This window comes from Pteropus vampyrus, unplaced genomic scaffold (genome assembly GCF_000151845.1).
Source record: "Pteropus vampyrus isolate Shadow unplaced genomic scaffold, Pvam_2.0 Scaffold643, whole genome shotgun sequence".
Taxonomy (NCBI): domain Eukaryota; kingdom Metazoa; phylum Chordata; class Mammalia; order Chiroptera; family Pteropodidae; genus Pteropus; species Pteropus vampyrus.
In genome coordinates this window covers 180830-207100 of record NW_011889424.1, presented here as the reverse complement: position 1 = coordinate 207100, position 26271 = coordinate 180830, and the positions used below count along the sequence as shown (strand labels likewise).

Genomic DNA, 26271 nt, shown 5'->3' with positions numbered 1-26271 from the left:
TTTCTAATTTCCATTTTGGTTTCTTCATGACCTACTGGTTATTTAGAAGTATATTTATTGATTTCCAAATACTCATGGATTTTCTACCATTTTGTTGATTTCTAGATTGATTACATGGCATTTGGAGAACATATTCTGTATAATTTCAGTTCTTGCAAATTTGTGGGACTTGTTTTTATGACTGACAATATGGTCAAATACAGACATTCAGTGTGCATGTGAAAAATCCGTATTCTGCAATTATCAGTTTAAGTGTTCTATATATGTTCATTAGATCAATTCTGAAAATAGTGTTAATTTATATATCTTTACTGAGTGTTTGCCTAACCTGTATGGTAGAAGTTGAAATATCTCACTGTGATTTTGGATATTTATTTTAGTTATGTCAATTTTTATTTTACAGAGTTTGAGTCAATATTATTAGGTGCATACAAATTTAGAGTTGATTTATATCTCTGATGAATTGAACCATTTAAAAATTATTTTAAAATGTTCTGTATTTCTGGTAATGCTTTTAGCTTTAAAGTCTGCTTTAACTACTATTAATAGTTATGCCAGCTTTCATTTTTTTAATTCTGCTCTATCTTTATTTTCCTGTTTTCTGAAATTCTGAGTTGTCTTTCATTACATTGAATATCTTAAACATAGTTATATTAAGTTCTACATCTAATGAACTCTTAATCTGGAGTGCTTGTGGGTCTGTTTCTATTGTTGGCAATTTCTGTATGCCCATTCGTGTTGTCCTCTCATTCGCTTGCATATTTATGTATTTATGACCTTTGTTATCTACATTACAAATATTTCCCCCAAATATGTTGTATATTAGCTTTGTTTATGGTATCTTTTACCATACAACTAAAAATTTCTAGATAATTAAATATGTCTGTCTTCTGTTTTATAGCTTCAGGATTTCCTTACTTAATGAAGATCTCCCTTGTCCTTAACCAGCCTGTGCTGTAGCTCTTCAGGGTTTAATCTTAGGCTCCCCACCACCTCCACGTTTTTTTCTTTAAGCTCCCTAGTTGATGTTATCCATTACCATTACTTTAATTTAAAGACTTCTATACAGGCAAACCTTGCATTATTGCACTTCACTTTATTGTGCTTTTCAGACATTGCGTTTTTTTACAGATTGAAAGTTTGTGGCAATCTTGCATCGAGCAAGTTTATTGGTCCCATTTTTCCAGTAGGCTCAGATAATAGCATTTTTTAGCAATAAAGTATTTTTTAATTAAGATATGTACATTGCTTTTTTAGACATAATGCTATTGCACACTTAATAGACTACAGTATAAATAACTTCTGTATGCACTGGGAAACCAGAATATTCATGTGACTCACTTTTATTGTGATATTCACTTTATTACAGTGGTCTGGAACCAAACCCACGATATCTCCAAGGTTTGCCTGTATATGTTGATGATGCCCACATGTTTATCTCCAACCTAGACTTCTCCTAAGCTACAGTAATATGAATCCCACCTCCTACTATCTGTGAGGGGCAAGCTAGGTCCTGAGGGGCAGTGGAATGCAGTTCCTACCCTCAGAGCTCATTAGAGGAAGCAGATACTGTATTACATTGAAGGGATGACTGGGAGACTTTTCATGTATTTATTTTGTACTGCTAAAAGCGAAAGGCTACAGTCAAAGGATTAGTTCTGGAATACATGTGACACTATTTGACATTTCCTTAATATTAAGATTCCAGATAAAAAATGTCTACGGTTAAACTAATATCATTACATACCAACTGCTTTAAACTAGAGGATCAACCTATCTGCACAGATTAGAAAGATATGAAGATGTCCGCTTTTAGAAACACAAATCAAGCAGCACCAATTTTATTTTACAGTGTTTATTATAGTAAAAGTTCCTCTGGTAAAACATTAGTGATTTTGGTCTGTATCTTATTTTCCATTTGGCTTTAACACATTTTACATTATTTACAAAATGAATTGCAGGGGTTTTTCGTATATAATTTTTTCTTGACCCTTGGTACATTACATGGCAGACTAATGTACTGAGATGTACATATTGAATATATTTAATTATCAAAGTTATTTAAAAGTCCTGATCTTTACTTCTTAAGATTAATGTTCATTAACATGAAGTCATTCAAGAATCTCTGGGATTTCTCTATTATCCACAATGAGAGTATGAATAATCCCTTCTTTCCGCTTTCCACTACTGACAGCCTTTATGTAACAGTCATGGTTCGCAATACTGAAGTGAGTTTCAGTCCCATCATCTACAAACTCACCCTAGGCCAACAAAAGAAAGAGGAATTAGTGTTTGGAAAAATTTTTCTTTGTCTAGAGCGTTAACACCATCTAAAAGGATGGAATAATAAAATACAGATTAGTTAAATGTTAAGCTTTGCAAAATTAGAAGCCTGTATTTAGATGCCTTTTACATTCTGCTATGAATTGGAAGTTTCTTGTTTGTACCCCCTACATTCTAAGAACCTGAAGTTTCACAAGGAAAAAAAACATGTACCTAATGACTATGTGTCTATAACATATACTATGTAGACATAATTTTTTAAAAGTAAAAATGATAAACATGATAGCAAACATTAGTTACTTACTTTACACTAAGAATAGTTTACCTGCATTACTTCATTGTGTCCTCACAATAACTCTAATAGAAGTACTATTATCCTTATTTTATAGATAAGGAAATTGAGGCACAGAGTGGTTAAGTTAAATAACTTGCTGAAGGTCCTAGTTAGTAAGGGATGTAGTATTCTTAACTACTCTGAAAATCTGATTCCTCAGGGTGTAAATGGTTTACAATAAAATACGCAGATAACATAAAATCAAGAACTACTAAATCTAGACCTGCTCTGTCTTATACAGTAGCCACTAGCCATATGTAGCAAGTCAACACTTAAAAAATGTGGTCTGACATGAGACTTGCTTTTAAGTGTAAAATAAACACTGGATTTACAGCTTCTTGGCAATGTTACAGATACTTTGAGATAAAAAGAAGAAAATAAGCTGTAACACACGGGCAGCAAGAGCAGGTGTGCATAGTACTGGGAAGGCTGCCCAGATACGGAGCCACCAGAATGCCCTGCAAACTAGGCTGTAGTTACAATGCAGACAGAACTGGGATATGAAGAGCTACCGTCCACACATTTGTGATTTCCCATCAATTACTGACGGACAAAGACATTGTGAATAAACATTATTTTCAGCTTCTTATTTATAACCACATTCTTAATACCATAAAACAACATTCTCTCTACATTTGCACTGGAGAATTCCTTGAGGGTGGAAGGGAATGTGACTTACAACTGCTGATTCTCCATCTAGAGAATTAAAGGGTAAGAAAGTAAGAACAGGAGGGACCACCAGATGTGGCGTTGGGCACACAATAGGTACTCAACCCATGTTAATGGTAACTGAAGCTCTTCTAAAAGGGGCCATAAATACTGAAGAGTTCTCAGAGCCTCTCTGCATAAAAGAAGTCCCTATCAGTAGATTTAACTGCTGAAGTTTGGGAGGATCAATTTTGAGTGAGTGAGTCCTGGTTAAATTTCCCATCAAGAATTAATACCAGGATTAAGAAATAGTAACTTTTGATTGCTGGTTTGGGTACTTGTCAAGAAGCAGAAGGCCAGTTATAAGACCCAGCAGGTTCTAGGTAGTCTGCTGAGTAACTTCATCCCACACTTTTTCTCACCTTTCTCTACCTATAAAAAGAAAGAATGGCAGCAACTATAATTGTGCAACTAGCAAAAATGTGACCAGAGAGTTTCTTCTCTCTAGCTTTGGTGTTCACCCAAAGCCAGCATGAAAGGTAGATACCAAGGATAGTATCCCCTGCTTGCCAGGAGACCCCATAACATATGGGAGTTTCCATCCAGTGATTTCAGCTCCTAGTCCCACGCTCCGTTTCCCATGATAGTTTCCACTTCCTCCCTATGCTGTGTACACTGCACCACTATTAATTCATTTCCATTTGAAATTCACTCCTATATTCATCCCACCCACAACATTAACGGTACAAGCAGCCAATAGCAAAAGCCAAACTCATTGGAGTTTAGATGGGGATTTTATTGTGCATGGCTACAATGAGTGTGTAGCCTCTTAGCACTGCTAATCTACAAATTCCATTGTCTTCTGGGGTTTGTAACAGTGCCTGTTCCTGTTTGCCTTCATGTTGTCATCTGACATTATTGTGCATCACTTCTTTTTCAAAAATTTCGCTTTTAGAAAAGTACCATCTGCTTTGAGTGTATGGTGTAAAGCCTTCTATGCAAAGTATGACCTGTGGACTTTGGCATATGACCAGCAGCATGGGCATCAGGAAGGAAATGTTAGAATTTGCATTTTAACAAGATCCCAGGTGATTTCTATGCAAGCAAGTTGGAGAAGCAGTGGTATAAAGCACCTCTTTAACACAGATAAACACAGCAGGACGCAGCTTTTGTAGGAGAAATTTTTTAGTGTGGGCACTCTTAAGGATATTGTCTAGGAAAAGAAAGGTAGCATGTGAGGTTGGTGCAAGCTCACAATGAAAATTGTTTCCAAATCCTCACTGCCTCAGGTACTGTCCAGGAGAGGTTTTCAGGTTTTGGAGTCTGGAGTAATTCATCTTTTTGTTTTCAATCAACTGAACCTTGGTTAATTATAAAATCTCCATAATTAGGAATTGTAGCAACATTTCAGGGTAACTTATACACATGGTGCTAAGAGTAATCAAAAGGTCAACTTACTGCTGTCTCCATTTTTTTACCATTGCACCATACATCCATAGTGTCTTTTTCTGTAAAATAACAAATTAAAAAATTACAATGTATGATATAAAATTAAAGTTAACTCTTTATATTTATTATATTAAGAAAAATTTGATATACTGGATTTCTAAAAGTCCATTAACTTTTCATTGCTTTGAAATTCTTCTAAATTTGAAGGAACTTTGTTCATAAACAAAATCAGAATTAAACAAAACACTTTTAAAAGAAAATCATGGTCCCGATACAAATTGATGAAGACTTGGTAAATAAACACTGAAGGACAATCTTTAGAGGAGAATGCATACAAATGAATGTGAGGAGAGACCTTTCCACACAGAATGTCCTTTAATATGTCACTAGATGATTCCCCCTGCCTCTCACACTGACCCAACTGGATGATGGCACAAAGGGACCACCAAAAAAGGCTGCCCTAGGCTTCATATAGGATAGACAGTATGTCGGATGTAGAAATTTAGCCTTAGATTTCTTACTGGATAGCAATAATCTCTATTCATTTTTGTAATGGTTTCACCTTAGGGAAATATTATTGGATTATAAGAAAACACACAGGAATATCTGGTAGACTGTTAAATACAATGCTGACACAACAGAACAAAATGCTGCCACGATACACTTGGGCATTAGGTAAACTGCCACAGCTCATTCAGGGAGGTGTGTATGTGTGTGTGTATGTGCACAAACGCATGCGCATTTTGGGGAGAGGATCCCTAGACCCACCTGTGAATGTTAGGGTCCTGGGCAGGAAGAGAAGATTGTGCTCATCAAGCAACCAGAGATGAGCTTTGGGTATTATAATGAAAACTAGAGAGGAGCATGACCTGTGTGTGTGCACAAGGAGTCCAGGGGTTTGAAAACTGGCCTGGGGGTCAAGGCTGAGACACCAGTCTGGGGCTTGATACTGTCAGGCCATCTACTCTAGCACATAGTCTAAGGGAGATTCTTCCCACACCTCAAGATGGGAGCCTCACTTAGAGAGTGGAGAAAGGACTTTAAGCTGAGCCAGAGGGAGAGAGAAAGGCAGAGGGGCCCCAATAGCAGCCTGAGTAGAAGCATCGACAGCCACCGCTGCAAAGAAACCCAGCTTGTCTCAACACGTGATCAGATCACACAGTGCTAAAATAAACCACGATGGTGGTGAAAATTGGAATTTTATTAAGTATGCCTACTGAACATGTGCATATGCTCAGATTTTCTATTATAGCTATTAACGTGCCTCTGAAGAACATCAATAATCCAGAAGCCATAAAAGAAAAATGGGATAGATCTGACTTTTTACATAAAAGTAAAAAAGATTTCTGCATTAAAAAAACCATGCACACACATAAGTAAAGTCATAAAGTAAATGACAAACTGGGAAAAAAATATTTGAAACTCACAGCACATACAGAGGGCTAATCTTAGTAATATAAGGACCCCTACAAATCAAGGAAAGACCAACAAAAGAAAACGGTTCAAGGGACACAGGCATTAACAGAAAAGAAACACAAAAAGATCTTAAACACACGAAAAGATGTTCAACCTCACTGACTGAAAAAGGCAAATACAACACTGAAATACCATTTTTCACCTAGAAGAATATAAAAAATCTCAAAATCCAACAACATGCTTTGTTGGAGTACCTGTGGAAAAATAGGTAGAGTACAAAATGGTAAAAACACCACAGTGGGCAACTGGGCAAAATACACTAAGATGACAAATGCAATTATTGTTTGACCCAGCAATCCTACTCTCCCACTGCTGGGAATTTGTCTTGAAGAGAAATGTGCACTATATTCCAAGAGCTTGTGAACAAAGCTATTCATTCAACACTGTTTCTAATAGCAACAGATGAGAAACAGGCCACGTCCATCAGTTGGGAATGAGTTAAAAACTATTTTATTTACTACTGAAATTTACCCTGAAGCTATAAAAAAAAAAAAAGCATGAGAGAGTTCTTTATATACTGATATAAAAGGATCTTCAGAATATATTAATAGATCAATAATAAAGATGATTTTATGTAATAAGGGAGGAATAAAATATTTATATTTGCTTGAAGCTGAATAAAGAAACACTAGGACTCACTTAAAAATGGCTATCTTTATGGGGGAAATGGTGAATGGGAACAGGAAGCAAGATTTCTTAAAGTATCTTTTTATGTCATTTTGATTTCTGAATTATATATCACCTATTCGAAAGTACATGTTAATAAAAGAACATATCAATCTGATAAGCCATGAAATCAATTAAGCTCAAAAGTGGATTCAGTGAATAATAGGAGGTACTGGAGCATATTCACCTTGGAGCCTCTCCTCTCTGCCTACCTGCAGATTCCCTCAGCTCACATGACCAATAGCTGGGGAGTCTACAGATAAATCCTGGGCAGGTATGTTCAGCAACTGCTCTTACAGAAGTCCAAGGTTGCAGTGCAGAGAGAGAATTTCTTTCCAACAAGAAGTTTCAGCATCATAGTACTTTACTCTTACTGTCTTCATTTTCCTCCCACAGTGTTCAGTGGGGTGGTGATTCCAGACCTAACAATGCTGACCAGAGCTATCTTCGGATTCCTTGTGTGCCTCACATCTTTTAGGTGGTGAAAAACAAGGTACAGGATCTTTGAGGTCAGAGAGTGCTAGGTTCAAATCCCAGCTTCATGATTTACTAGCAGTACCCTTTGGCAAGTCACCATTACCCTGAGCCTCAATTAGCCTCAGTTTCCTCATGGGTGAAATGAAGATGATAACACTTTTCTTGTAGGCTGTTATAAGGATTAGAAATAACTTATGGAAAATGCCTAGCAAAATATCTGGCACAGAATATGGCCTCTCAGTACATTGTACTGTTTTTGTTATTATGAGCTTTTTCTAGACTTGTTCTGTTTTAGCTTCTCAATATAAAATTTAGAAAGTTATATAATATTATTTGAAATTTGTCATATAATATGTAGATAATTCTTACCCTAAAACTCAGGATATGTCCATTCTTTGCCCATGAGATACAATAATAACCACAAATAATGTTTTTTAAAGAACTCACTATGTGAGACACACTAAGTACTTTATATGTACTAACTCTATTAAACCTCATTCTCACAACTCTATGATGGGGATCCTATTATTATACCCATTTTACAGAAGAGGAGACCAAGGCTCAGAGGGAAGTAATTTGCCCATCACACAGCTCTGATCCTAGTGCCTGCATTCTTCATCTGTAATCTGCAGAATGTAGGCCTTAAGTCAGAATAGTCTGGGGTTTAGTGGATCTTGGAAGTGGAAGCCCAAGCAATATGAATACTCTAGGCAATTTTGCTTTATGTCAATAAACAGCTTGGGCCTCATCCTTTCACCAGGTCGCTTGCAGACAAGCAGCAAAAAAGACAAGTCTGGGCTGAACTTTGTCTCTCAGGCTCAAGAAAGGCTGCAAATGGATAGAGAGGAGCAAAGACAGACAAGGAGTGGAAGGAGGAAATGTAGAGATTTTAAAGGCCTAAAAGAAGCCACAGTGGATATGTAGGTTCCTGGGCCTTTAAAAGAAAATTAGAAGCTAAGCACAGTTTAGGTAGTCTCTTCAATTTCGATATGTAAAGTTAATATCAATTGTATTACAATGTTGGTTTCATCATACGAAACCCAATATGTTAAAAGGTGTTGATACTAATTCTAATCCTTTCAAAACTAAAATATCCTTTAGGAAGTAATGAGATAGAGTGGTTCTCAAATTTTATTGTAGAGTGAGCCACTACATTTCTAAACACATTGCTATGAAATTTTGAAAACAAAAGATAAAGGTGAACCCCCAAAAACTTCCAGAAAGAAAAAAATGAGATCCAGACTGGCATGAAACTTCTCATTCAAACCATGGAGAATAGAAGATAATGGAACAAGGCTTTCAAAAATTCTGAGGAAAAAAAAAGATTTTGAAGTTAAAACTATACTCAGCAAAAATATCAATTTTCCATGAGGGCCAAGTAATGTTTATTTGATGGACAGTCTTTTATTAGGAAGTTACTGAAGGATATTTTCCTGTAAACAGAGGCAAAACTGGCAGTTTTGGGATTTGATAACTGGAGTTGTCAAATCAAGAGTTTCATGAAAGTAAGCCCGCAAGGCCACTATGCAGCAGGCTTGGAAAGCAACCTATTTAGTTTCATTTCAAAGAGGAAGTCAACTGATGCCCAAGAATATTGTCATTGAGAATGAACATAATTTCAAGCAATAAATAGCATGGGTAAAAATGCTAACAGACATTAGGAATATGAACAAAGACAAGATATATATCCATACAATAAATAAGATATATATCTTTACAATAAGTAAAGAGAAAGACAATCAGAAAGCCGGGGAAAAAAACTACAAAAAAAATCATGGTCTAACTATCAAGAAAACTAAAATGAGGTAAAATTTTGAGTTATTGGTAGATTAGAAAACAGAAGACCCATTTGACCTTGATACTAAAAACAGCTTGCTTTGAATGTCACAGAGGGGTGTGACCATAATATAGAGAAAGAATGTAACCACAGCCCATGTAAAATATTTACATAATCATAACAATATGTGTTATTTATTGGTTTTTAATGTTAGAATCAACCTATAGAAAAAAAACAGAAAACTTAATTATGGCCTCAGAACAGAATGCAAATATTAACTATTTTAATGGTGTAAAACAAAAGGTAGAAGAAAAAAAAGATGGGAAGTGACTGAAAGTGGAAAAGCAGAGGTAGGGGAAACTGGCATGTTTATAGCCTGATCTTACACAATGGAAGACGAAGTGAATTTAAAAGTTGGTGAGGAAGATTGTGGTAGTGGCAGCAGACGCATGATTTATTTTTTGCTCCCTCTAACCTCTAAAACAAAACCAAAAACATAACAAAACCAAATACCCATGGACAGTATCTATACCACAAACTGTGCAATACTGATAGGTAGCAGGAAATCACTGGACAACTACAAGACCTGTAGCACGCAGAGGGAAACAGAGGGAAGCAACAGGGCCTCTGATGGATCTAGGAATCCCCAAACCACTGTCCCAGTTTTAATTGCAAAGTTGGGAGAGCCAATTTGTGAACAGCAGCTGAAACTGGAAGGGGTTTTACATATTATAACCATTAATGGAATATAGGAGGAGTGTGGTGAGGTCTGAAAGGGCTAAAGCAGTCTGGGCCCCACAAACCATAAAACGAATTCAGCCAAAGCTCCCTTCTAGTACAAAACCTCACACTGAGAAGAAAATTCTGGGAAGGGAATCCAATTAAGCGGCCCAGGAACACCAGAGTAAAGAGATTTAGAAAAAAGTGGGGAAGGAAACAGCAGGCATCTCAGAAAATATGTTCCTGTGACTTTTAACATAATCCAAAAACATTAGAAAAGGGAATTCCAGAACCTGAAGTTTAAAAAGCTGTCCAAAACCACATTTCCGAATTCTACAAATTCAGAAACACTTAAGTTCCTGTAAAAATGAGCAAAGAAGGGTATTGAGCTCTAGCTCCATAAAAAATTATAACTACTACCATCATTACAGATAATAAAAGCATCTGAAAGATGTCTACAAAAGATAAAATACTACTTCAAAGTGAGCTAAAATAAATAAAATCATAGAAGATATGAAAGAATAACAAAGGTTAGAAAAACTGAGAAGTGAAGTAAATAGAAATAAAAATAATTTCAGAAATGAAAACTAAACTAAAAGGAACTCAAATAAACAACAAATACTTCCTCACAGAAACAGAAGATGAAGAGGAGAAAATTTTAAAAATCAAAAAGAAATAACGATGACAAGACAGGCCACAGACTGGGAGAAACTACCTACAAAACACGTATCTGATAAAGAACTTGTATCTGAAATATACAAAGAACTCTTAAAACTCAACAATATGAAAACAAACAACCCAATTAAAAAATGGGCAAAAGTCTGCACAAACAAACGGATCACTAAAGAAGATACACAGATTGCAAATAAGCATGTGAAAAGATGTTCAACACCATATTAAAATGAGATATCATTACACACTTATCTGAATGGGCAAAATCCAAAACACTGACAATACTGCTGTCAAGGACATGGCGCAACAGGAACTCTCATTCATTGCTGGTGGGAATGCGAAAACTCTGGAGGACAGTTTAGAGGCTTCTTACAAAACTAAACATACTCTTACTATATGCTCCAGCAATCAAGCCTCTTAGTTAATTTACCCAACTGATTTAAAAATTTATGTCCATATAATGTACTGTACATGAATGTTTATATAGCAGCTTTATTCATAACTGCCAAAAATTGGAAGCAACCAAGATATCCTTCAGTAGGTGAATGAATAAACAAACTGTGGTGCATCCATACAACGGACTATTATTATTCAGCAATTAGAAGAAATGAGCTATCAAGCCATGAAAAGACAGAGAGGAATCTTAAATGCATATTGGTAAGGAAAAGAAGCTAATGTGAAAAGCTACATACTGTATGACCAATTTATGTGACATTCTGGAAAAGACAAACTATAGAGATAGTAAAAAGACCAGGGGTTGCCAGGGATTGGGAGAGAGAGGGGCACAGGGGTGGATAAGGAAGAGCACAGGATTTTCAGGGTAATGAAACTATTCTGTATGTCGCTCTAAAGGCAGAATATGACATTATACATTTGGCAACACCCATAGTACTGTATAATGCAAACATTAACTCTAATGTAAACTAATAATTTCAGTTAATAATAGTATTCAATATTGTTTTGCTAATTGTGACCAATATACCACACCAATGCAAGATGTTAATAATAGGGAAAACTGAGAGGGGCAGGTAGAGGGAGGATATGAGAAATCCGTACTTTCTTCTTTTCTTTAAACTTAAAACTACTCTAGAAAATAAATCTTAATTTAAAAGAGAGGGAGGAAGGCAGACAGGAAGAAGGGAGAGAGAGGAGAGAGAGTTGGGGGGCGGGGAATGTGAGAGAAACTGACAAATTTAGAAGATAGGCCAAAAGATTCAATATATATACCATAGGCATCTGTGAGAAAGAAAACCAAAGCAAAGAAACAGAACTAATACTAAAATTATAATTCAGGAAAACTTTGAAAAATTTTTGATTCTACTTATTGAAAAGATTTACCATGTACCTGAGAAAACTGACCAAGAATGATCATTACCTAACTTTTAAGGGAAAGAAAATTAGATTGTCATCAGACTTTTTGACAGTAACAGTTTATGCCAGAAGAAAGTGGAGCAATACCTAAGATATTTAAGAAAGGAGAATGTGAGCCAAGAACATTATATCTAGCCAAACCAAGTTTCAAGTTTAGAAGACACAAATATCATCAACATGCAAAAAGTCAATATTGTTAATCTTCCTAAGAAAAGTACTAGAGAACAAGTTTCAGACAAGCAAAATGATCAGAGACAGGAGTAATCTAATGACTTAAAAGCAATAAATAAATATTTACTTGTAGAACTAAGTGTGGGTTGGAAGGAACAGAGCGTAGTATAAAACGGCTGTTCTGCCTAACATAATACAGTACAATTAGAAAATGATATGCAAAAAATGTTTTAAATTTGTTTTGGTAACTGTATTAATGGTGGTAGTATCTGTATTGTTAATGGAAATTATTACGTAAATTATGTGGCATAAAACAAATGAGTAATTCTATTCTAATTGTATCATTCTCTGTGTCCTTGAGAAGGAAGATTCTCAGTGTGAAAGAAAGGAGAAACAGATGTTAGGTGAGGTTAAGTAAAAACCTACTATTATTCCTTAATTTGAATTACAAGTATTAGTATAAACTCATAAGCTATTTTATCTATAAAAAAATCCCTTCCTCCCTCTTTCCATCCATCCATCCATCCATCCATCCATCCATCCATCCTTTCACCTATGCATGTATATAATTTCCTTGATCTATCCACTGAAAACCTAAAAATAATGAATGAGTATCCTTAAGGTATGTCCAAAGTGTGCTCCTGAAATACCATTTTTCTCTAACAAAAACCAGGTCATCTTGAAGAAATAGATTTTTCCAGGTGTGGGCAAAAAATGTTCAAAATGAGCTTAGAACATTTTGTCATACCAGAGAGGAAGGAAGCTATCAAAGTATACACAAATGTGTCAAAAGGAATCAGGAGCCAATCTAAAGAGCATCCCAATTGGCTGAAAATGGAAAAATTTGAGCATCAATAAGGATAATAACTGCAATGTATTGAAATACATCAAAATGTTTAAATCTATGAGTTAATGATTTAAAAAACAAACAAATCTAAATGATTGTCTTTGGAGAAGAATAAGGAGCCAATTCAATACAAATTATACTTGTTCAGGCCATGCCACTCTGAACAAGCCCAATCCCGTCTGATCTCAGAAGCTAAGCAAGGTTGGGCCTGGTTAGTACTTGGATGGGAGACCACCTAGGAAGACCAGGTGCTGTAGGTGTAAAAAATAAGGAATTGTAAGCTGACAAGGTCCTTGCCATCTGTGAGGTCAACCAAGGGTTGCCTCGCCTAAAAAAATAAAAAATAAAATACAAATTATACCTCTGTGTAACCAAATAGTAGATAACAGAAAGTTTCTCATTATAGAAGTATTCTAGCTAATGAATAAGGAATGATGGAATCAGAATATCACCATTTGGCAACTTCTAATGAGTTCATGGATGTAGGCACTAGGTATTAATGGTTACAATCATCATAAAAAACTTACAAATACCATGTGTCTCTTGATATAACGAACTGTAAAGTGGACTTCCCAGGGAGAAAAAAAACTAAATTTGACCAATTCTTCACAGTCAACTACCAATTTACAGGAAATATTAAAGACAAGAACATCACAGGAATGCAATCTACAAAATTCAGACCACAGGAAGCTCTTCAAGACAAACTGATCTAGTTTCTTCAAAAAATAAGCTAGCTATACAGGAGTTTCTGGTTTCTTTTTTTCCATTGTGTGTATTTATTACTTTTTTTGTATTTATTACTTGATAAACATTTTTAATTTAAAAAAAAAATTGTGTTAAAGGCATTTGCTAGCATTTGACTATACTGTAGACTCTTTAAAAGCATAGACTAGATCTCTTCATCTACGTATCCTCAGTGCCTGGTACCCTAACTGGCATTTAGTAGGTATTCAATATTACTTAAGTAAATGAATTAATGAATTAATGAGCTGATTAAACAGTCTCAACTTAGTGAAAAAAGAAGCGGGATATACTAGGAATAACCAGAAGAGATAAAAGGTAGTAATTGGTAAATATTTGTCTATCAAGTTTGAAGGCCAATAGAAACTGAGAGCACAGAACGTAATGTGTAACAATAGAACTTACCTTAAAGATCAACAGCTTATTACGTTTTAATTTTTAATCTATTTTATCTGAACTCTGACAATTTTGATTTGCTGCAGTCTTAATCCTATTGCTACCGAGAGAAAAATGCCCTTCTTACTGAGGAATCTTAAAATTCCCACCTGCCTTTAGACATGCTTTTAAAGTGAAATATCAAATAATAGCAATGTCTACATCGATATATTTTTTTAAAACTCAAGTTTATAATCCTCAAATCCATCACTATAAAATCTGGCTCTCATGTTTTACGTATAAATCAGTCAATTAAATGTACTTTATTCATACAGAACACATTATAAATACATCTGCACTTACCCCCTTCCCTATTCAAAGCTCCCATAAAAGGTCTGGACAGTTAGAGAAAGTTAACAGCCATCATAAAAGCCAATAAATTCTGCAAAAACAGCACTCACTTACCCAACACAACTCTAAAGTCTTCACCATCCAAATGTAATACCCAAGTATTGGTGGTTTTTGATCTGTTTTCCATATATTTCTTTAGACTTTTCCCATTAATTTCCAGAGTATATTCATAAGCGAAACCACTAATAGCATCTATATTTATGGTTGCTTTTGTCTTTGCAGCTCCAACGCAGAAGGTTTCTTTGCCCACTAATTTGAACATCCATTCTCTTCTTACCTCTTCCTAAGGAATAAAATAGAAAAGGTGAAAACACAAAAATGGAAGAAAATTTAGTATTTAATTTTAGAAATAATATAATTAAAATGAGATGACAATGCTAGTTAGATGTAATTTTATTAATTCATGATACAAAGGTTTTAGAAAATAAATGCATTTTAAGTTTAAAGAGTAAATGTTATAGTCTATGAATTCTATAATTATTGTTTTGCTTTTACAGCAAAATGATACAGGCCAAAATATAAAGACAACCACCGTAAGAGAAAAGCCCGAATTCACATACAAAGAATCTATCTACATTAACAAAAGCAACCTTCTCTGTATACCATCCTTTACAAAGTAATGTTTTTTTCCTACCTTCCCATCTACATACACCACTCGTTTGCCTGATGTGGTCCCATGTTCAAACTCAATCTTATGGACTCCATCACTTAAAGCAACATCCCAAACGGCTACAAGATCTGTCATTTTTTCCAGGCTATAAGGAGGGCTAAAGGAATAAAATAAAGCAATTGTAATAGGCTAAAAACAGTAATAGCCAATTAATTCTTCCAAGATGAAAATATCAGATTTTTAAAAACCCGAAAATTATCAAATATTAAAGTGATATTACCTAAGAAATCCTAGTTACAGTACATGTAACTATCTTCTCCCTCTTAGGCACTCTTCAAGATGAAACTACTATATGTGAGTATATAGTCGGATAATTCCAAACAATGTCACCTTAATATTAATAGGATTAAGAATCTATCAGTTCATCCACGATAGTATTCTAAGCTAGGCTACAGAATAATGCTTGGAAAGGTCAGTAAAAAGTCTCTACTTCTCTCTCCCCTCATTTAAAAAGCAAAGTACTTACTATTTTTCTTTTTCAGATCCAATCACTTCAAGAGTTCTACAAATCTTTCATACTTAAACAAATAACTAGGAATTCATTTTAACAAAAAAGTTTTATTACACTGAGACTGAGAAAAAGAGGTGTCATGGAAGAAGTGTCCTACAATAGTGATTAAAATGTTATGAGAATAATTCTTGTTATTACTATATGAAATCTTATTAAAAAATAAAGGATTCTGTTTTGTCAGAAATTTCTGGCACAATTTAAACACATTGTTGATATTATTTTAATATAAGACAACATATTATATGTGTCCCATGTGAATGATATATAAGTATTTTATTACTGATATTTTTCCTTTGAGTGAAATAACACTTTTTACAGCATTATCATAGCTAACGTTAAGTGCCAGTCACTGTTCTAAGAGCTTTACATATATTAACTCATAGAATCCCACCATGAGATGGGTACTATTATTATCCCTATTTTATAGATGAGGAAACTGAGGCTCAGAGAGGATAAGGGCTTGTCTAAGGTCACAATAACAGTGAGTGGCAGACGGGATTTAAACTTAGGACTCTGGTTCCAGAGCCTGTTCTTTTAACTACATCCTATTCTTCGTTCCTTTTAATCTCCTTTGTATGCTCTAAATCAGAGATGCTAAAAGGGTTTTATATCATTTTGAAGTGACTGCCAAGATTTGGAGACCTTGCATCCAGGTCCTGTGGAAGAGGATGCCACATTAGTGGTGGGCATCTCCATGCCAGGTGTTTACCACCCTTGTTCTATGTCACAGAAAAGCAAAACCATGCATTCTTCAATTTTACAAAATGTATCCTTAAAAAAGTAGCCTGGATAAATAACTCTTCTGAATGATTAAAATCATCTTGAAAGCTGCAAAAGCTAGTTTTATTGCAATGCAAGACATTTACCTTTCGTCATCTTCAAAGATAGGACTGTCATCTCCAGATGCCATGGTTGGCAAAACAGCCTGTAATCCAATTAGCAGCCAGGAAAGAAAAAAGCAGAATTGCAGCAAAGAAAGGTTGAGAGCAACAAAGATGATGTCTGCAAAGGGATTTTCTAATTTTGCAATCCATTTCTTAAATTGCATGCAGTTTCTGATGAAACAGCTTTTACATACAATAGAATTGCAATCTCTGCTTTTCAGGGAAAGAAGTTAAGTCATGCAAATTGGCCAATCATATGTTTCTATGTTATGCTTTTATAATTTCCTAAAACTAGAGAATAAACTCTAGTTAATTTCAAGTATCAGCACAACAGCGCTTCAAGAGACCTAGAGGTCCTCTGGGTCCCATGCTTCTCAAATTGAGGCACAAGAAGCCCCAGGGGTATGAGGCAGTGGGTCAGGGAATACAACTACTCCAGAGTAAACAATGCATCTTCTGGAAGCATCGATGTCACCGGGTGATAACGAATTTAAAATGCAATCTGTATATTAAATTTTAGAAGGCTATATTATAGTAGAATATGTAATTTAAAAGTTTTTCAGTTAACTTCAAAGAAATACTGACTTTGCAGGAAGCAGCCAGGGATATGCTAGTTCGCTTTCTAAAAGCAATCTTAATTTACCTGCTTACTCAAGCCCACTTAATTTGCTAGTGCCAATAATGAATCCACAACAGTTTTGCGGTTTGCTCAGGTCACTAGCAGGGCCCATGCCAAAACTAGAGCCCAGTACTGTGCAAGTAAACAGTAAGTGGGCTGTAATGCTAATTAAGTTTTACTGCGATGAGAAGCACAGATATACTCACATGCACAGGAAACCCTCCACATTTGAAGATTTGGGATTAACAGTTTTACTCCTGCCAAATCTATTGAAAAATAGGCTTATTATTTTTGGCTCCTAAGATCTAGCCTAACCTAGCCTTGTCCCCACAGATGCCAAAAGGTGCTGTTTCCTTGTTAAAAAATGCGAGATTGCCAACCCTCTTTGGCTGGAAACAGCCAGAAGCCACAAATTGTTTTTAAAAAGATGTTAAGGAAGAGATGAGCAACCATAAAAGCAATACGACAGGCAAAGATAAGCTTAGAATTTTAAAATGAAAACTAGATATTCGAAACACTTTGTACCTAAAATAAATTCTTTTTTTATTATTAGCACCTTAAAATTTGTAGATTGTTCTAGTCTTAGGAAACCTACGGTATCTCCTATGAAAGTGGAGAGTATCCTGCAACTATGAAAGCAAAGGGAATATAGCACAACAGAGTAAGCCAAACAGCATAATAACTTGGATAAGGCATCCTTTGCAAATCAGACTGAACTTAGGGATATCATTCAAATTTTGCCCTACAACTTTTAGAGACTAGAAAACTCAGAAATTCAACAATTCAGACTTGAAAGAACTGCCCGGTTTTCCATTATAAGGAACTTATATGTTAGTATTATCATACTAACATATGGCATGGTACCATCTTAATTACAATAACTTTTCATATAGGTATAAAAGACAACACAACAAATTAGAAGAGAGGTTAGTAATCAAGATCACATTTATTTAAAAAAATTTTTCTCTAAACTATCAACATTCATGCATATATTCAACATTTATTTATGGACTATCTGTTTAAGGCATTGAAATAGTTTTGAAATAGTGGTTATGGTTGTAAAACACTGTAACTATACTTAATGTTACTGAATTGTTAACCCCTAAAATTGGTTAAAGTGGCAAATTTTAGCACAACTTAAAAAAAGTAATACCGTAATATACCAAAAAATCGAATCATATACTTTAAATGGGTATGTGAATCATACACTTTAAATTATGTGATATGTGAATTATATATCAACAAAGTTGTTAAAAAAAATCTAAGGTGCCCTGCCAGTTGTGTTTCTTCGAATGTGATTACTCTTATAACCAAGAGATGATCACAGATGTCCTTGTCCCTAATTACTACCTTACTCATTTCAATGAGAAATAACTCACATAGATCTCTGAGTTACAAACTGGACTTAATAAACACATGTCATATTCTAAATTCATCCACCATGCTAATAGTTATCAAACGCTTATGTGATAGGTACTGAGCTGGGCACTAAGCTCTGAGTGAGGGACTTTATCTTTATTTATCAAAAGATAAATACAGCACAGCCATGGTATTGGCTTGCAAAAGGAAGCAGTAAAGGATGGAACAGGCCCCACAAAAAAGGGATCTTAGCCTGCCAAATGGGCCGAAAGGCCAGGGAAGGCTTTGGTTTGAAACCCGGGAGAAAGGAATTAATACACTGACATTTTAAAACTCTTACACATAAATTTAATTTTCAGGATCATGTGACCAAACAGGAAAACAGTCATTACAAAGAAAAATTCTCTCTATTTTAGCAAAAAGTTTTAAAAATGTAAATGAAATACGCTGGTTTTTCTTTGGAGCATATAAATCTTTCGCCTTTCACTAAAAATGTAAATGAAAAGGACAGGAAAACAAATTTCATTTACTTTCACTGATGAGGATGATATCAGTCACTTGAAACTTATTACAAGTCTTGAAAGAAAGCTTTTTGAGTATCCAGTGACTACCTAGCAGCATAATCTTTTAAAATCCCTTCCTTAGGAACCAAACACCCATGTTTTAGTGTATGACTTAAACATTACAACGTTTCAAATTTTTATCTAACCCCATCCTGAATTTTGTTAACTTAGGTTTAACCATATTGGGGATTGTAGTGTTTTGTCCAAGCTAAACCTAAGTCAGCTTTTTAAATTACTAAGATACTCATAGTTCCCTTTTCAGCAAAAACTCTAAGGCAGGCCTGTCATAAGGCAGGTCACTTCTTAGCAAGCAGGTGTTGATACTGTGTGCTAGGTCCCTTGTGAAGCACTGACACCTACAACAAAGTCGGGAAGCAACTTGGGCCAGGTATTCCCGAACACTACTGGAGGTACAAAAAAAGAATAGCTTTTCCGAGAAGCGTTTTATAACATATACTACAAGCCTTATGAAAGAGTCACTCTAAACAATGATGCTCAAAAACCAGGTGGAAGAGCACTCAACAAACTGCTTTTGTAACAGCTAAAACCTCAAAAGCACCAGTATGTTCCCCATCAGGGAGAGAATCCATTAAGTAAATCACAGTCCCTTCGTCACTCAACAAACTGAAGGTCAGGCCCGGGCCAGACTGCAGGGTAGGATGCAGAGGTCAACCTGGCACACACACACGAATGTAGTCCAGTGCAGTTAAGAAGAAATGTAGAAAAACATTTAAAACCAGAAGAAGATAATGTATTAAGGGAAAGGAGTCAAATTACAGAACTTTCTGACCCAGGTCCTGTAAAAATAGTTTGTTCACGCTTACTTACACGGAAAAGGAGACTGAAAAGAAATACACGATAAGGTTAACCCAGGTTCTCTCTGGGGAGCAGGGGTTCAGCTCATGTGTTTCCTTCCTTGTGCTTTTCTGCTCCACTTTTTCGACAGCAACAAGTATGAATTTTATAGTTGCGGACGAAGCCAGAGCGGCGGGTCGCCCGGCCTGGCCGGGTAGGGGTGCCCAGGCGGCGGGCCGGGTTCCCGCCTCTGCTTGCGGCCAGGCCGACAGGCGAAGCCCGTAACACGGCGCGCGCGGCCCCGCGCCTCAGCGCACGCTCTCGCGGGCTGCGTAGACGCCGTCCACGGCTCGCAGCGCCCGCCGCCGCCAGCCCGGGAGATGGCGGCTCCCCGCGCTGCAGCGGGGGCGCCCGGGACTGCGCGCAGGGGCTTCCGGGGGCCTGACCGGCGCCGCCCCACCTGGGCCCCGGGTCTCACCTGTACGCAGTCGGTTGCCGGAGGTTCTGGGCCACGCCTCGGGGCGGGGTGGCACCGACTCGGCCACTTAGGCTGCGGGGCTTTGCTTTCTTCGCGGAGAATCGGCCGCAGCCTCCGCCGAAACTAAAGCTCGACCAATGCGAGTACCAAGCGCGCTGTTTGTCGCGCTTCAGGTCCCCTGAGGTCCCCAGCGCAGACCGCCACCCGCCTTTCCGCAGGGCAGACTCAGCCCCGCCCGCTGCCTCCGCAGAGGCCCTTCCTCAACCCCCACCCGAGAAATACAGCCCCGCATCGCATGCAGTTCACCTTGCCAACAATGGTGGTAAGAACGAGCTGATGGCAGGCTGTGGGCTGGACGCTGCGGATAACCTGGTGGGGAAAAACGGACCCTGTGCCTGTGCCGAAGCCCCGAGGCAGGTCAACTGGATCATGGCATTCTCTCTTTGAAATCTTTTATGGGTTCTGGTTACTTACTCAGTTCAGAGACCAAATCTCCTTGTGGTAAGGGATAAAGCCTCCCGTTTGTATGATGTAGCGCTTGCCTCCCTGGCTTCATTTAGGAACTCAAATGATGCAAGCTCCTTCTCTTCGCAGGGCCTCTGCAATGCTCCTTGCTTCTTCCCTTTGATAACGTCCATTTTGTTGAAATTGTTTTCCCAGGTCATTTCTTAAGGAAAACTACCCTGGCCCCTAAGACTTGTAACACCTCTAATTCTCCTTCTTTGTCCCTTTCAAGGTATGCAATTATTTAATTTTTGCTGGGCCTGTTATTAGAAAAGTATTAATTGTGCTTGAAGAAAAATTTGAGCCCTGTCTTCGAGCCCTGGTACTCCTCTGCCCAGGGACCCCAGAGTGTGCTCATAAGGTACACCCAAGTCTGCACCCAGAATAGGCAAGGCAGTTTGTGATTTTTCAGCTGGCTTGTTCTGTGCCACTATTTTCTTTTTGCATACAGTTTCTGGGATATCTGGAATTAAGGAGCATACCAGTTTGGGCTGCATTTCCCACCTACTCATTCCGTGGGCCCAGGACAGGATTGTTGTGGAATGAGGAAATCTGAACAAAACATTGTCAAATGTATTGCACTTGAATACAAAAATTCATTCATTCAAGCTGATCCTACTTTTGACTTTATTCTTTGTTTCCTTGTTTCCTTAGAAGTACCTAGATGCTGCTCTTTCCTCTTAAATAGCCTATCACCAATTGTCCATAGACATCAGCGATATATTTTAAGAGAGCAGCTAAAAATGCTTTCATTAACAATAGTCCATGTTTTCATTGAGCCTCACTTTGAAAAGGGAAGTGTTAATGGGTTTACTTTTTAGACAGCATGAATGGGGGTCAGAACAAAAGGAAAAAGTTACATAATCTGATACCTACAGATTTGGAATTTCCATGTGCCCTTCCAGTATTGTTCCAGTGTGCCTACTGGTAATGTGTTAAAGGAAGAGGCACCAGTGCCTTAGAAACCCAGTATTCTGGCCTCAGAGGGTTGATCGTATGTCAGAACCAGTGCGAGAAACCAGTCTCCTGCTGCTGGCCAGGCTGACGCTGCTTACACAGCTGCATTTACACAAATACAGAAAGTGGAGAAGCAGCGAACCAATTCCGTAGAACTTCAGAAGATCTTGACAATTTCAAGAGAAAATAAGTTTTGATCTGAGTCATGTGGAGAGGGATTTGTAGATACACCCTTAATGAGAGGAAAGAGCCAAAGGAAGGCAATTCAGACATATAGTCCAATTGGTTAAGATTTTTAAAATTTGTGTCTTGTTTATTTTAAGAAAAATTTAAAATACAGAGGACAGAGAATAATCCCCATACTCCCCCACTCAGAATTAACTGACCATTATTAAATATTGGCCCAATAAAAAAACTTCAGTAGACAAAAATGTTGCAGATAAAGCCCTATTTGATTTTCAACGCCATTATTTTCCTCTCCTCAAAGGCCCACATTCTCATGAATTTGGTATTTCCTTCCGAGTCCGCTTTTTATAGCTATATAGCAATTACATATGTAAACAAATGTTCTTGGTTATGATACAGCTCTGCTTTTAAAAATTATTTAAATGGTACCATGAGTTTGTGTGAGACTAAGACAGGATTATAGGGAGCTCGTCCTTTGGAATTCACCTCTCCATCATCATTACATTTATTCAATATTTATTGACGATCTGTTGTACGGCAGGCACTGTGACAGAGACTATAACAGTGAACAGCACTGATGGTTTTTCCCCAGTCCACTCATGAAGTTTACATTCTAGTGGAGGAGGCAGTCACAAAAAATGAGAAAACAACAGACTGGCTAGTCACCTCCAAGATGGCTTCCAATAATTTCCACTGCCTGGTATTTACATCCTGTGCAGTCCTCGCCTACATTTTTCCAAGATTGGTCTGTGTGATCAGTAGCACACAGTAGAAGTGATGCTATGTCACTTCTAAGATTAGATTATTTAAAAAGTCTTCAGTTTCTATCTTGGGCATTCATACATTCGCTTGGATCACTCCTTCTATAGGAAGTTGCCATGTTCTGGGCATCCTGTGAAGAGGCCCCCATTTGACAAGGAATGAACTGAGGCCTATCAGCAACCACATGAGTGAATTTGGAAATGAATCCTTCAGCCCCTGTTGAACCTTGAGATGACTGTAGCCCTGGCCAACAGGTCGACTGCAACTTCATGAAAAATTCTGTCCAGACCACCCAGCTAAGCAATTCCTGTATTCCTGACCCACAGAAATTCTGAGATAATAAATATTTGTTTTAAGCCACTATGATTAGGAGTAGTTTGTTATACATCAATAGATAACTAATAGACAGATGAAATAATTGCAAATGGGAATAAGTGCATACAATAATCTTACATTAGAGCAGATGCCCATCATGAGACATGGTATGGTCAAATGGTGGGTGTCAATTTCAGATCCTGGCTCTGCCACATACTAGCTCTGTGACCTTGGCAAGTCTTTTTTTTTCCCTTCTATTTTCTAATTTGATAATTTGTAAAATAAAGATAATACCAGTACTCACGTTAAGGTTGTTGTCAAGAGTCAACGAGTTAGAAAATGAAAGTGCTTAGCCCAGAGCCTTTTTAGGGCTCAATTAACATAACTATTGTTATTCTGTATAGATTCTTGTGCTTTTTGTCATTAATATATTTCTCTGAGCTTTTTACTTATTGTCTTCCATACTGGAAAATGGTTATTGAAGGTGAATACCCCCTGTATAAATCTCAGATTTAACAGTGCAATTCAACACTGCGTTGAGCACCAATTATGTACCAGAGACTGTGCTAGGTGCTAGAAAAAGTAAAATACAATCTATGTCCCAAGGAGTTCAAATTCTCATGGGGGAGGCAGAAACAAATGATTAGTGTGATAAAGGAGTCTAAGTCTAAAAGGCTTGTGAGCTGAAGAATCTTCATGAATTCATCACCAAATGCTGTTCATATTTGGCATACTCTTTGTGGTATGAAGAAACCTGATAGTTCAATACCTAGGAGAAAATTTGAGAATCAGTTTAGAAATGAAAAGATCTGCTTTAATTGCTAATTAAGGCTATAATTTATACTGAAGTTGAAGTACAGAGGAAAAAAGTAACTGAAGTGAAGACAGGCTTTGGATCTCAGCTTAAAGGTCACTTCTTCAGAAAGGCCTCATCCACACACCCCATTTCTCTTCATGGCATTTATAGTTACATGCTTATTTCTGTTTGTTTCATATTTCTCTTCCCAACTGGACTATAAGCTACATGAGGTAGGAACCATATCTGGTTTACTCACCATTGTAAACTCCGCATCTAGTTTAATCCCTAGTACATAATTGAGTTCAATTCCTACTATGTAACAGGTGCTTTATAAATTTTTTTGTAAATGAATTAATGTTTAGTAAATGTTTAGAACAATTAGAATCCTGGCATATAGATGAGGCCCATACAGAACTCATGAGACCACTGCAGCAGGATGCTGAGCTGAAGACAACATGTGTGCAGTCTTCTCTGGCAAAGAATGGTGCTGGACGGGCTTTATATTGGTGGTCCATAAGTTGGGAATTTCTTTGGAGGATAGTGCTATAGAGCTTCCTCCCCTCAAACTGCTACACATAAAATCCACAATTGGTGAGGGGGAGGGCCTTGTATTAGGAAATAGAAAGTAATCAGCCTTCTTGCGCTTTGAAGATTGTAAAGGATACTGATGATTTATCCACCTGCATCCATTGTCCTCTCGCCAATTACTGGGCTCCAGTTTTACTTAACTGACCATGCCTCCATTTTCCAACCCTTGTTATTCAAGCAGCACCCACACCACTTACCATAATTCCAATTATGGTAACTCTCTTTCCCTTCTGGAATCCAGGACATGTTCCCATGGGGCAGACACAGAGATCAAACCCACAGAGGACCTAGCTGCCTAGAACAGGGCTGAGTCTGGGCCTGAAAGTATTATACTCTTAAGAGTTGTGGCCCTGAGGCCTTCTTGTGGGAGATACCCTGGCTGCTGCCTTCCGTGGGAGATCCCTGTTGGACATTGTAGGGCCCGCACTGCCACTGACGAGTCATTTGACCAGTTGGAAAATACAGGTTGTCAAGAGCGACGCCATGTGGCTGTAAGTTGCAATGACAATAGTGGGCCGATGACGCCCGGCCTCCCTTTCTGGTGTAAGGAAGTTGTATTTTCCCTCAGGAATTTTTGGATAACTTAATCCCCTATGAGTTTTTGAAAATGGTGGCAGGGGCCCTATTTGTATATCCTCAACTTATTAAACTGAGAAATAGAGGATTGAGCTGATAACCTTTTTTGGAAAAAAAAAAGCGATCATATTTGTACACTGCAGAGCTGTTTTTATAGTTTTTACCTATATATCAGGATGCAAAAAAATTAGACTTGAAGGCACCCAAACAAAAACCTTTCCATTTTATGCCCCCTTTGAAAACTTGTCCGTAGTTCCATATCGCCTCCTGGATAAAGTCCCAGCTGCTTAGCACACCTCCTAAGGCTTTCCTCCTCTGCTTCTTCAATGATGCAACACACTCACCTTTCTCAAGAAGCCTTCAGTAAGTTCCATTATATTTATAAGTCATCTGGGAGTTAGGTTTCTGGGGATGGCAGATGTGAGCTGTAACAACAACAAAAAATAAGGTTTACTGAGCACTTTTAAACTAGGCATTATAATAATGTGCTCTGCTGGAGTTATTATTTAATTTGCACTTGAAGTTTTCTCTAAATACCTTCTCTCCCTGTATTGCTGGAGAACTCTTTTTCATCATTCAGAATCATTCTTCTTAAGTATTCCTTTAGGTTTACAGTTCTCAAGCTTGGTTACACAGTGGAATCACCTGGGGCAGCTTTACAAACTGACCTTTGGTCCCACCCTAGAGATTCTGATTAAATTGGTTTGGGGCCTGAGCATCAAGTTTTCAAGGCCCTCCAGGTGATTCTAATGTTGAGGGTTGAGACCCACTGGTCTAGTGACAGATCTAGGTAATCCTCTTCTGTGCCGTTTACACCCTACTCTGGTCATGATATCACACTGTATCTTAATTTCAAAGTATATCCCCATCTCCCTAACTAGACCTTGAGCGTCTTCAGTCAGCCACCTCTGCATTTCTGGACCCCAGTGTAGGGCTTGACACTTTGTGGAGATCTAGACAATGTTGAATAGAAGGATAAAATGTTATCAACAAACACTTATCAGAGTCATCCAAATGTCAGGCGCTGCAGAGCTCAACCAAGTCTCAATCATGCAGAACAGCTGTCCGGCGCCGCAGCAATAGCTCACAGTCATGGCATGTGTATGTATGTGGCGGGCAGCCTGCGTTGGCCACGAGGCTCGCGCCGCTCTCCCACCTCCGCCTCAACTGGCGTTTTTCTGAAGTCTTCCGGTCAATTGAGGCTCCAGCAGAGCGATATAACAATGCGAAGCCAGAGCGAGTTGCAAGTGCGATGGAAGTGCGCAGGCGCAGAGGCCAAACCAGCAA

The 26271-nt window shown here is 37.5% G+C and overlaps 1 protein-coding gene, 1 long non-coding RNA gene and 1 pseudogene across 6 annotated transcripts; 2 read left to right on the top strand and 1 right to left on the bottom strand.

The window, feature by feature from the left end:
• Positions 1-1825: 1825 nt before the first annotated feature.
• Positions 1826-26259, bottom strand: FAIM (Fas apoptotic inhibitory molecule). 5 transcript variants are annotated; one of them, XM_023525917.1, is made up of 6 exons: positions 25980-26259; positions 25329-25409; positions 15053-15185; positions 14473-14701; positions 4724-4773; positions 1826-2261 (listed from the first exon to the last, which is right to left on the bottom strand). In XM_023525917.1, exons 3-6 carry the CDS (start codon positions 15161-15163, stop codon positions 2112-2114), a joined length of 540 nt encoding a protein of 179 aa, XP_023381685.1. In that variant the 5' UTR covers positions 15164-15185; positions 25329-25409; positions 25980-26259; the 3' UTR covers positions 1826-2111. The 5 variants fall into 5 exon arrangements, with proteins under 5 accessions (XP_023381685.1, XP_011383338.1, XP_011383337.1 ...); XM_011385036.2 differs by lacking the exons at positions 25329-25409; positions 25980-26259 and adding an exon at positions 20298-20492; XM_011385035.2 differs by lacking the exons at positions 25329-25409; positions 25980-26259 and adding an exon at positions 19853-20117.
• On the top strand, positions 13030-13151 carry LOC111733814 (annotated as a pseudogene).
• On the top strand, positions 20556-23246 carry LOC111733809. The gene is made up of 3 exons (XR_002778185.1): positions 20556-20619; positions 20958-21033; positions 22814-23246. It is a non-coding gene; the product is annotated as an uncharacterized LOC111733809 (long non-coding RNA).
• Positions 26260-26271: the final 12 nt, after the last annotated feature.